At 46.3% G+C, this 12,794-nt stretch overlaps 1 protein-coding gene across 1 annotated transcript in view; it reads left to right on the top strand.

Annotated features, from left to right (window-relative positions):
- Positions 1-12,794, top strand: part of NLRC5 (NLR family CARD domain containing 5) — a 118,202-nt gene that overhangs the window by 77,466 nt on the left and 27,942 nt on the right. Inside the window, exons 29-35 of the mRNA XM_075009053.1 lie at positions 4,145-4,234; positions 4,875-4,940; positions 6,940-7,023; positions 7,445-7,528; positions 8,807-8,893; positions 10,100-10,180; positions 10,654-10,737. Of these exons, the coding sequence (XP_074865154.1) occupies positions 4,145-4,234; positions 4,875-4,940; positions 6,940-7,023; positions 7,445-7,528; positions 8,807-8,893; positions 10,100-10,180; positions 10,654-10,737 (576 nt within the window). The remainder of the gene's footprint in view (positions 1-4,144; positions 4,235-4,874; positions 4,941-6,939; positions 7,024-7,444; positions 7,529-8,806; positions 8,894-10,099; positions 10,181-10,653; positions 10,738-12,794) is intronic.

Below are 12,794 nucleotides of genomic sequence, written 5' to 3'. Positions count from 1 at the left end.
TGAGGTCATTGACAGAATGGCCCATTCCATTAAAATGTTGACTAACTGGTTTGTGGATCTGGAGTGTTTTGATGTCTGTTTTGTGCCCGTTGACCCTTTGTCTAAGGGAGTTAGAAGTCCGTCCAATATACAAATCATCTGGGCATTGTTGGCACATGATGGCATATATGATGTTAGTAGAGGAGCATGAGAAAGTGCCCGTGATTCTGTGAGTAACCTGGTTAGGTCCAGTGATGGTATTTCCAGAGAAGATATGTGGACAAAGCTGGCAGCAGGCTTTGTTGCAGGGAAAGGTTCCAGGACTGGTGTTCCTGGGGTATAGACTGTGGCTGTTAGTGAGGATCCTCATGAAGTTGGGAGGTTGTCTGTAGGAGAGAACAGGCCTGTCACCCAGGGCCTTCTGGAGTGTGGCATCCTGATTAAGAATAGGTTGTAGGTCTTTAATAATTCATTGCAGTGGTCTGAATTGGGGGCTGTAAGTGATGACCAGTGGTGTTCTGTTCTTGGCTTTTTTGGGCTGATCTTGGCGTAGCTGGTCTCTGGGTATGCGTCTGGCCCTGTCGATTTGTTTTTTTACTTCTCCTGGTGGGTAATTCAGGTTTATGAATATTTGGTAAAGTTCTTGTAGTTTTTGGTCTCTGTCAGTTGGATCAGAGCAAATGCGATTATACCTACGAGCTTGACTGTAAACAATGGATCTAGTCACGTGTGCAGGATGGAAACTAGAAGGGTGTAGATAAGTATAGCGATCAGTAGGTTTTGGGTACAGTGTGGTACTGATCAGGCCATCCTTGATTAGTACTGTAATGTCCAGGAAATGTATCTCTTGCATGTTGTAATTGAGGCATAAGCTGATGGTGGGGGTGTAGATTGTTAAAGTCTCTGTGGAATTCTTCTAGAGCCTCTGTACCATGGGTCCAAATCATAAAGATGTCATCAATGTATCTTAAGTAGAGGAGTGGTAATAGGGGACGAGAGCTGAGGAATCGTTGTTCCAGGTCAGCCATAAATATATTAGCATATTGTGGGGCCATGCGGGTGCCCATAGCAGTTCCTGCCACCACAGCCAGTCTGGTGTCTGACCTCTGTTACTTTGTTCTCACATACAATCATTTCCGTTCTGGGGACAATTTATACCTCCAGATTAGTGGAACTGCTATGGGCACCCCCATGGCCCCACAATATGCTAATATATTTATGGCTGACCTGGAACAACGATTCCTCAGCTCTCGTCCCCTATTACCACTCCTCTACTTAAGATACATTGATGACATCTTTATGATTTGGACCCATGGTACAGAGGCTCTAGAAGAATTCCACAGAGACTTTAACAATCTACACCCCCACCATCAGCTTATGCCTCAATTACAACATGCAAGAGATACATTTCCTGGACACTACAGTACTAATCAAGGATGGCCTGATCAGTACCACACTGTACCGAAAACCTACTGATCACTATACTTACCTTACCTTCTAGTTTCCATCCTGCACACGTGACTAGATCCATTGTTTACAGTCAAGCTCGTAGGTACAATCGCATTTGCTCTGATCCAACTGACAGAGACCAAAAACTACAAGAACTTTACCAAATATTCATAAACCTGAATTACCCACCAGGAGAAGTAAAAAAACAAATCGACAGGGCCAGACGCATACCCAGAAACCAGCTACGCCAAGATCAGCCCAAAAAAGCCAAGCACAGAACACCACTGGTCATCACCTACAGCCCCCAACTCAGACCACTGCAATGAATTATTAAAGACCTACAACCTATTCTTAATCAGGATGCCACACTCCAGAAGGCCCTGGGTGACAGGCCTGTTCTCTCCTACAGACAACCTCCCAACTTCATGAGGATCCTCACTAACAGCCACAGTCTATACCCCAGGAACACCAGTCCTGGAACCTTTCCCTGCAACAAAGCCTGCTGCCAGCTTTGTCCACATATCTTCTCTGGAAATACCATCACTGGACCTAACCAGGTTACTCACAGAATCACGGGCACTTTCTCATGCTCCTCTACTAACATCATATATGCCATCATGTGCCAACAACACCCAGATGCTTTGTATATTGGACGGACTTCTACCTCCCTTAGACAAAGGGTCAATGGGCACAAAACAGACATCAAAACACTCCAGATCCACAAACCAGTTAATCAACATTTTAATGGAATGGGCCATTCTGTCAATGACCTCAAGGTATGTGTGTTACTGAAAAGAAATTATCGCTCCTTTGTAGAAAGGGAAGTGGACGAATTGACATTTATATTCAAATTCGGAGCATTAACACATGGTTTAAATCGTGATGTGAACTTTCTGAGTCACTATGGGGGCTCGTCTGCATACTTAACTCAATCTAATTCTTGATCTTCCCCCCCACCCCTCCACTCTCTGATTTGCTCACCTTGATTATCTTTTTCTGATTTGTCCTCCTTGCTTGCTGTTTTTGGTTCTCTGTGTCTTAGATATTGAGTCTGTTCTGGTCTGGCTATGGTCTGAAGAAGTGGGTCTGTCCCACGAAAGCTCACCTAATAAACTATTTTGCTAGTCTTTAAAGTGCTACTTGACTGCTTTTTGTTTTGATAGTGTATATACTAGCACGGCTTACTCTCTGTTACCGTTCCATAAAGTTTGTTTCCAACCACCAGTCCTGGCTCTCTGTGTTCTTGGCTGATATTTAGCTGTAAATTTACCCCTAAATGTATTCTAGGAGCCCAGCGAGCAGTGGAAGTGCTGGTAATGCTGCTAGACAATATTGACCTCCTGTAGTCTGGCAAATTCTCTCCTCCGGTCCCAAAGGTGCCAGACTAGAGAGGTTCAACCTGTACTGGGATAGCAGCAAGTGTGAGTCAGGCAGGCCGTGTCACAAGTGGCGTGCCATAGAAGAGACTGGGCAAATGGTCAGAAAAGGGGCAAGTATCAGAGAGGTAGCCAAGTTGATCTGTATCTTCAAAAACAACAAGAAGTCCTGTGGTATCTTATAGACTAACAGATATTTTGGAGCATTAGCTTATACTCCAAAATATGTTAGTCTATAAGGTGCCACAGGACTTCTTGTTGTTTTAGAAAAGGGGCAGAAATTGGAAGGAGCAAACAGCCAATCAGCACAGAACAGAGAAAGTCCACAAAAGAGCAAGAAGTTCTGTGACTTGTCTAGACAGCCCAGCTTTGGCTGGATCTGCTTCTGCCCCTGCGGGCTGCAATCTCCAGCTGGAGAGTGAGCTGTACCTGTTCTGCAGATGGACAGAAAACTCGCACATCCACTCAGCCACTCTCTGCGGCGGCTGGTGTCTGAGCGAGAGCTGCCGTTCTAGAGAGACTTCCCCGCAGGAAGTCCCGCCCACTTGTGATGTCAGGGCCGCTGCTCAGGCAAGGCGAGCCTTTCAGTCACCTCAGCGCAGGGATGCCAGTGCAGTGAAGGGGGCATTTTGCCCCCACAGGTTATGCTTAATGGCCGGGCAATGTCAAGCATTAAAGGGGACATGGACCCTTCAGTCTCTGCAGATTTGAAACCGCTGACATTGTCTCTCTGCAAATATTCATCCTGCCCAAATGTCAGCACAAGACAAGGCTGTGGCTCTGCAGCAAAGAAAAATGCATGGCTGGCCATGCCAGCTAGTGCAGGCTCAGGCTGCAGGGCTGCTGCCATGCTACTTGGGATTCTGCCCTGAGCAGGACCTTGGGATCTACAACCATGCAAGGTGAGCAGCTCCCAGAGCTAAGTTCACACAGCTTGAGCCTCTGTGAGCTACCACGGGCTAGCCATGGGTGTCTAGCCCTGAACTGTATCAAAATGTAGCTGGCTGTAGCTGAGGTTATGTCTCCACCAGCCAAGAAGATCAACCTGCTCAGGGTCAATTTTCTAGGGTTTGACTTTGCATGTCGGGAAGAGACGCACGACGTCGACCTTTCAGGGGTCGCAGTCACCCCCTGTACTCCTCGGGAGACATGAGGAGTAAGGGTGATCAACAGGAGAAAGTCTCCCATTGACCGTCTTCAGTAAGGATGGCCAAGTAAACCTAGTGCAGCCATGTTGATTCTATCTAGAACTGCGTACCTGCAGTCAACTTACTTTGCCTAATATAAGCGTAACCTAAGACTTCTAATACTATTTGAATCATTATGTTCTATTGTTGTAGCCTCAGCCGTAACAAAATATCTCAGGATGGAGTTCTGCATCTAATTAACACGCTCGCCACCTGCAGAAATGTAACAGAAGTTCAAGCCAGGTACGGGTTCTTGTCACTAGTTCTTGACTTTCTCTAATTTTTCTCCCTTAATTATCCTAGCGTTTGTATACTGACTGCACCAAATTTTGAAGCCAGCTTCACTTTTTGTGTTCATCCACCCATTGCTACAAAATGCATATATGTGTGCTTGCCAATGAGGAAGTGAGCTATACAATTACTGCAGAGTGTAAATGCAAGTCCTTTTTATGTAAGCAAATCTTCTCATTATGCATGCAAATATAGAGGCATGTGCATTTTCTCATGGGCCCCAGTTTTAGAAGACATAGATTTTTAGAATTTTCTGATTTCTGTGTGTTTGCCAAAAATAATCCTTGATTTACTAAACGTGGGTTAGTTCTTTTGTCTCTCTTGTGCCTCGCAAAAATGCAGTCTCTGTGCGGTACTGATTCTGCCCAGTTTTAAAATCTGCTAAGCAAGTTTTTGCTGTGGTTCTTTATTGTTTAGTTGCCATTTGGTTTCCATTGAGAGGCTTGAATCCAATGAATGCCTAGGACAGTTGCATGCAAGGTCATACTAAATGCAAACATATTCTGCACAGACAATTGTGCTAAAAGGCTGGCCTCTTGGAGGCTTGTCCGTAGCCAATGAATCCTAAAGTCATGTGTCAATCTTTGTGCAGTTTGTGCTCCAAGGCAGTGTCACTCATCAAGTTCACAAGAGAAGAGGAACCAAGGAAGATTCTGAGGTAATTGTTTTGTGTCAGTTTTAATCTTCTTTAAGAAGCTAGAAGAGCTCCCTTCCTTGGAGAGAAGAATGAAAAAACATCTCGTAGCGTGATAGATCTGAAGGGCGTTGCCCTATATAATATCTGTAACTAATGGCATAGTCACAGATGCCAAGGCTGGAAGGAACCATTGTGATCATCTCATCTAACCTCTTATATACAACAGCTTATTGAATGTCCCCCAAATCACTCTTAGTGCAGATCTTTTAGAAAAACATCTAACCTAATATGAAAAATTGTCAGGGATGGAGAAGCCACCATGACTATTGGTAAATTGGTCCAATGTTAATTGCACTTGTCGTTAAAAAGCAATGCCTTATTTCAAGCCTGAGGGCAGGGCTACACTACCCTGAATATTGACCCACTCAGGGTCGATCTTCCAGGGTTTGATTTTGTGCATCTAGTATGGACATGCAAAATTGACCTCTTTGGGGTTGCAGTTGACCCCTGTACTCCTCGCAAAATGCAAGTAGTAAGGGACGTCGAAGGGAGAAATTCTCCCGTCGACCTTCTCCAGTATAGACAGCCAAATTAGACGAACACAGATACATCGATTTTAGCTACGCAATTGCTGTAGCTAGAATTGTGTATTTGCAGTCAACTTCCTTAGTCTAGCATAGACATAGCTTGAATTTGTCTGGTTTCAACTTCTAGCCATTAGATTGTGCTGCCCTTTACTCTGCTGGACTGAATATTTGTTCCCCATGTAGGTTTTCCTACATTGTAGTCAAGTCACCCTTTAACCGTGTCTTTGATAAGTTAAATAGATTGAGCCCCTTGAATTGAGTAATATACTGCCTGTTTTCAAATCCTTTAATCATTCTTCTGGCTCTTCTCTGAGCCTTTTCCAATTTAAGGACATTCTTCTTGAACTGTGCTTCCCAGAACTATTCCAGCTGTGGCCACACTAGTGCCAAATATACTACTGGTTAGCCAGTTTTTACATTGTTTTGACTATTTTCATCAAAACATCATACAGCAGTAGAAGCCTATTACCCTTTATCACCCAAATTTGTAAGTTCATCAAAAAAGATATCAAGTTAGTTGGACACAATCCTTATTCTGTAAACCCACGTTGATTGGCATTAATTACATTACCTTCCTTCAATTCTTTATTTATTGGGGCTATCATCAGCTGCTCCATTATCTTGCCTGGGATTGAAGCCAGGCCTATAATTATCATTGATCCTTTTAAAAAATTGGTCCGTGGGACGTTTCTTCGTGGGTTCCTTCTGTCCTTTAGATCGGGGTGTGCAGAGTGGGGGGCAGTGTGTGAAACTTGGGGGGGGCGCAGCGTGATCGGCCGCTGGGTCTCAGGCTCATCCATCTCACTAAAAATGTTGAAATCTGTTACTGTTTTTATGTGTGAGTGTTCACATTGAGGTACCAATTAGTAACGTTTTTACATCCTACGGGCTTATTTTCTTACATCTGCTGAAAGGGGATTTTTTTTCATATAAACTCGACCGAAATTTCTGCCAGCTTGGATTCCATGAGACAAGTTGGGGGGCCCTTCTAATTACAGGAACAAAAGTTGGGGTCCCACGTAAAAAGTTTGCTCACCTCTGCCTTAGGCGAAAGGGAGAAAAAGCTACTCCCTCTGTAGCTCTGATCTCTTGGAATTCTTCATCCCTCCTGTCTCTGCTAAATGTGGCTGAATCTACATCTCATGATCCACCTCTTAACTCTTAATCATTAGTAGTTATCCATCACTGGGATTCATTCACAGGAGAGTGTTTTGTGCAGGGCAGAGTGAAAGAACGCTCAGAATAGGCTGCGTTGTAGCCTATTAAAGAACTCACTTCAAGAGTTTATCTAAATAGTTTTTCAGCATTTTAGCACTTACGCGATGTCTGCCCCTCCTGTTTTCTCAGGAGATGCTGCGACGTCTGCAGGTTTGGGATTAAAGGGACTAATGACTGAGAAGGGACTCATACCGGTTTCTCCCTCATTCTTTCAGACTAACGGAGTGCAACTTTCAACCAGAACACCTGCCAAGACTGGCCTCTCTCCTGCAAAAGTGCACAGATTTGACGGAGTTCATGTGAGCGCGGAGGCGACCTGTGTGGGGATTCTGGGAGCGCATCAGCCAAGTGCCTTTGCCCCGCCTTCTCTATGCCCCTGCTCCGCCCGTGCCCCACTGTCAATCCAGTCCCCCCTGCCTCTTCCGGCGGCAGCACCGTGCCACTTATGGTGGGTGCCGGGGCAGACGTCCCCCTCCCCCGCCCCCAGAGCAGCACAGGTTGCGCCACTGTGGGGGAGGGGTGGGACTTCCCCGTATGCATTGGAAGCAGCATGGTGCTCCCAGTGAGTGCAGTAGGAGTGATGCAAGGGGTTCATGTGACTGGCCAATGCGTGAATGAGATACCGCTGGGAAATCTGGCCTGGCCTGAACTGTGCCTATGAATACTTCATTCGTGTTTCAATGTTCTGAACCTTTTCACCCCAATGATTTTTGGTTTCAGCTCAACAAACAACAACATGACAACCAGGGCGGTGGAAGGTCTTTTGCAGGGACTGAGGAAGAGTCTGGGAACACTGAGAATAAGGTACAGAATGGTTCTGGTGCTCTAGGAGTCAACCCCACTTTGATTCTGAGAAGCTAAGATCCCGTTCTACTGGGCAGACCTTCTGGGTATGGAAGGCAGAGAGGTTGCGACTGAGTTGCCCCCTGAGGGTAGGTCCACACGGCAAAGATATTTGGAAATAACAGCCAGTATTTCGAAATAACTGTCCAAGGCTCTGCACAGCGCACCCGCCATTTCGAAAGAATTTCGAAATAACTTTCGGCTTGTTTTGAAACTGGTAAACCTCATGCTACAAGGAATAGCGCCTGTTTCGAAAGAGGGGCTGTGTGACAGGGAACAGAGTCTATTTTGAGATAAGCCATGGTCCAACGGCTCTGTGAAGAAATAGGCTCTGTTGTGTGTAGACGCTGTGATTCGAAAGAGCTGAGGGCTATTTCAAACTGCATTCTGTGTGTAGCTGCGTTAGTTCAAAATAAGCTATTCCAGAAAATCTCTTCCAGAATAGTTTATTTGGAAATAATGCTGCTGTGTCGACATATCCTTTGTGTCCACCATGGAGTTATGGGGCACTGTGCCACTGGCAGAACCATTTTTTTTAGATACAAGTAAATTAATTACTTGAGATCATTAAAGATCCAATGGTACTCTTCAGAAGAGCAAGGATCGGGGCAAACCCCTGCAAGATAATTACACTGTGTCTGACCACGCCATTCCAGTGCAGTGTTGTTATAGCTGTGTTGGTCCCGGGATATTAGAGGGACAAGGTGGATGAGGGCATGGGTGAAAGAGTCACGCTTTTGAGCTTATGGAGCTCTCCCTCGGGTCTCAGAAATGTACTCAAGGTTTGAAAGCTAAGGTGATGCCAGTTGTTCGGGATAAGGAGTTAATGCATCTCTCAAGGGACCGTTCAAAGGGAGATGGCCCATTGAACGCCTTCTGGTCATAGGGGGAGATGGAAAAAGAACCATCCTTGCAACATTTCCTTTGAATACTTAGTTCTTCACTTCCTATTCCAAACTGCTTTGCAGTTTTACAGTTGCCATCTTCTACCCCGTGATGGAAAGTAAGCCCCTCTTCCCATTACAGCTGATGGGAAAAATAAGAACTGTTGGGGGTGAAGGCGAAATGAGGTTAATGTCCCCCGGGCTCTGGTATGTGCTGTGCTTCTTCCCCTGAGGTAGCCCCTCTGCGTACGGTGTGGTGAGAACCAGACATGTATGGGGCGCGGTGGTGAGCTGGGCCTGCTTTAGCCAACCAAGACTTATGAAATAAAACAGTTGCCTGTGTTTTGCATTGCAGCATTAAAGAGCCGTGGGTGCGGGATGAACGTGTCGCTCGCCTTCTGCAGTTGGCTGTCCAGCCCCAAGGGAACGTTACAGAGATCACGTAGGTGGAGCCTAGACCACGGCTTCTCACAGCTCCAGGGCCTGTAATCCCCCTTGATGGCCCTGGAAGGGCTCCTGCTCTCAGGCTTCAGGCTCCTCAGCTCTCACCTCTCTTCGGTGGGGGCATCTCTGCCTTCTGACTGGGCTGTTTCCAGGCTACGCAGCTCCCTGGTTGTACTGTGAATTCACCAGCAAAGTCAGGCAGCTTAAGCAGGCCTGCTTGCTTTCTCTTCAGAGACTAATAGTGGTGTAATGGCCCACAGTTAAGTTACAGCCCTTCCTTTGCAAGTGAATGTATTCTGACGGTACGTCTTTAGTTCCTGGAAGATCGATCCGGTCAGGGTCAGTATTCCGGGATTTGATTTCACATGTCTAGGGGGAATGCGAGAAATCGAACTATCAGAGGTTAACAGTCGACCCTGTACTGCTCAGTCTTGTGGGCAGTAAGGGAGGTCGAAATTCTCCCACCGACCTTCTTCAGTGGGGACGGCCAGGTCAGTTGATAGCAGAAAAGTTGATTCTCATTACGTTGTTGTAACTGGAATTGCATATGTCCAATCTACTGTAAGGTCTAGTGTAGACCAAAAGTATGGCAAAGAAAACATAATAAAAAGGCACAAGAACTGACGTGTGCGAATAAGCTTTGAAGAGCTGGCCCCCAACTCCAGCATGGGCTCCAGCAATCCTTCAAAGTCCACCTGGATGTCTCCAACATTGTCATAAATTCGGAACAGTCTTAGCTCAGACTTAGCACACCCAGGACAAATTGAGTCTGTCCCAGGGTCTCTGAAGTTCTCAACATTTACATTGGTCATGGCTTTAGAAGAGTTACACACAGGCCTACAGGAACACATACACAACTGTACTTTTATACAGTGGAGCCCAACGACTCAATTCCGTAAAATTTACCTTAATCCAGGAAGGTTTCTGCAAGGCATTACAGAAAATTGCCATCTGTCACACCACTGGTTTTGGTTTCTTTTTTAAAAATAAGTGCCTCTGGAAATCAGCCTTGGATGATTGCTGTCAAGTCCTGAGGGACAGATGATTTCTGTTCATTCAACAAATAAACACTGATTGCCTGCACGCTTCTGCTCCTCCCATCTTATGGAAAGTGACCCTCGCTACAGTGCATTTGGAACAGTTTGTATCATGAGCCAAGCGAGGTCTAGGCCTGTGATGTTTTGTCATCTCCATCTTCTCCTAGGATATTGAAAGGCAAAGCTCTCCTTCAAGTGGGCGTGAGGTTTCCCTGTCGAACAGAGAGGATGGAGTCTGTGGTTAGCAGGTGAAGTGATGCATCTGGTTGTGTTTTTGCAGCTGTTCCCTCTGGCTGGTCATCCAATAAAAGAGCTCACTAGCTTTCCCTTGGTACCCTTAATAAGTTGAAGCCTTGAATTAGACCTGGGCCAGCTTGATGCTGGCCTTCACAAGGATGTGCATGACGTAGATATTGCAAGGAGCTTTCATGCTCTGGCCAGGGAAATCAGTCCTTGTGCCTGGGAGAATGCAGGTACTTCTAGCTACAGGCACCCAGGGTGTGGAAGGACCATGATCTCCCCCACTCTACACCATACAAGGCACATCAAAGAGGAGCAGGCTGCACCATTCCCTGCTCAGCTTTGGTTTGAGCAGATCTGGTCTGCAGGTAAAGGCCATTGGGATGCTGCTGGCTGCAAGGCCCTGGGTAATCATGAGCTAGGCCGATTGTCATGTGTGCTGATTAGTTGCCTTTTGTGTTTTTGTGTCCATGCCCTGCAGGCTGAATCAGTGTGGGCTGGAAGCGACGCATGCTCACTTTCTCCCGAGGGTTGTTGAGAAGTGCTCGCAGCTTCAGGAACTGAGGTGAGCTCTCGAGTGCAGGAGCAATTTGTCTCAGGAAGAAAAGAGTTTCTCTTGTCCTGGTGTGCGGAAGGAATAGATGCCTCTCTGGAACTGGGGCTGGGGAGCTGGAAAATCGTGTAGAGGCGCAAGGGTAGTCAACAGTCAGTTCTCCTCTGACCTACCCACCTTGTCCAACCTCAGTGGAAGCACTGGGAAGGGGAGAACTTTGGGGCAGAAATTAGACCCTCCCCTAGCAAAGGAGGTGGCTAGACCAGTGATTCCCAACCTGTTCAGCAACTTCAGTGAGACAAACAATTCCGTGGCACCCCGGCTTTTTTTCAGCTGAATCAATTGCTCGTCAACGTCCCATTGACTTACAGTGTAATGGGTACGGTCTTACTAGAGAGGTTTGCGACACAGTTGTACATGCATCAAGCTAAACAAGGATCAAACGCGTGCATGTTTCTAATCTAGTCCACCACAGAATGCACTGTCTTCAACGCCGAGCACAGACACGCTTTCAAAATCTGCTCAATGCCGTGCAAGGGATGTTGAGTAAACGAATAACCACTGAAAGCAGCTCCGCTCCCCGTCTGCCTTTTGGAGCCAAGATGTGGCATTTAAACGGTGTCCCGGCTCCAACAGGCTCCCATACTCCCTCCCTCTTGCTGCAGAAGGGAGTCGGGGTGGGCTGCCCCACTAGCTCATTTGGGGTGGGAGCAGCATTTCAGCTGCCTCCTGGTGCAAATGGGGTCCTGAGGGATCGGCATTTCCTCTCACGGTGGGTCTGCAAAGAGTCACCACAGGGGCTGGGCGGGGGGACTGATGAACCCTACGCAGATGGGACTCAGGCAGCCTTGCTGGTTGAGCCCCAGCTGATGCGGAGTCGTCAATTTTCCACTTGCGGTGGAGCCACCGGGAGAGGAAATTGAGGAAACTTCCCGGCACACTTGGACAGTTCGTATGGCACACCGGTGGAAAACCACTGAGGTAGAGAGCAGTACACGCACAATGTGGCGTACAGTTTTTGCATGGGGCTAGCCCTCACCTTGTGCTACATCTCGCTCAGATGCCTGTACCCAGCTGCAGCCAGAGCACAGGAGTGTTCACAAGACTTGTGTGGCTTGGCATCTATGCTGTGCACTTTGTGACATGCAGTATGGAGCGTACAAAAGTTTCTGATGGTGCCCCTGAGACAAGAGGCCTGTCCCTAATTGGCAGTCATTTGTTTTCAGTACTGAGGAGGTGGCTCTTCATTTGTTGGTTCGAGCTATTTGACGAGACTAGGCTCCTCCACATCTGTGTTATGCACTAGACCAGCGGCTCCCAATCTTTTTGCTAGAGCGGACCCCCAACCACTCCCCCCAAACTATTTGCAGGCCCACAACTGCCCCAAACCATTCGCAGACCCCCCTCAAAACCAATTCTAGCCTCTCTATATTTCATTACATATAAAAGGAAACCCCATCATAGATTTTTGGACCTCAATTAATAACATGATTGGAAGATAATTAATTTAAAAATAATTGATTGTAACTTTGCAGTTTATTTAAATCTTATTTTCTATGGGAATGTCTACACAGCAGCATTATTTCGAAATAATTATTCCGAATAGCTTATTTTGAAATAGTGCGGCTACACACAAAATGAATTTCAAACTCGCACTCAGCTATTTTGAAACACAGCGTCTACGTGCCACAGAGCCTATTTTGAAAGAAAGACATGGGACACGCTATGGCATATTTCAAAATAGACACGATCCCCTGTCTATACAGCCCTATTTCAAAATCGGCTCTATTCCTCATGGAATGAGGTTTACCGATTTTGAAATGAGCCAACCACTATTGGGAGATATTTTGAAATAGCGGTTGCATTGTGTAGATTGTAGGATAGTTACTTTGAAATAACGGCTGAAATTTCCTTTCTGCTTATGTCTATGCTTTGATTATGCGACCAGGATATTTACTGGATTCATTCAAGCTGCTAAGTTCAATTATTTTTGTTGGTCATCTCTGTATTAGCCACACAGACAAAGACCCCCCTCAGAGTGCAATTATTTTCGGTTCAAAAGAATTTCT

Source organism: Carettochelys insculpta, chromosome 14 (assembly GCF_033958435.1).
Source record: "Carettochelys insculpta isolate YL-2023 chromosome 14, ASM3395843v1, whole genome shotgun sequence".
Classification (NCBI taxonomy): domain Eukaryota; kingdom Metazoa; phylum Chordata; order Testudines; family Carettochelyidae; genus Carettochelys; species Carettochelys insculpta.
The sequence above is the reverse complement of the archived record's forward strand: the minus strand, read 5'-3'. Positions and strand labels throughout refer to the sequence as shown.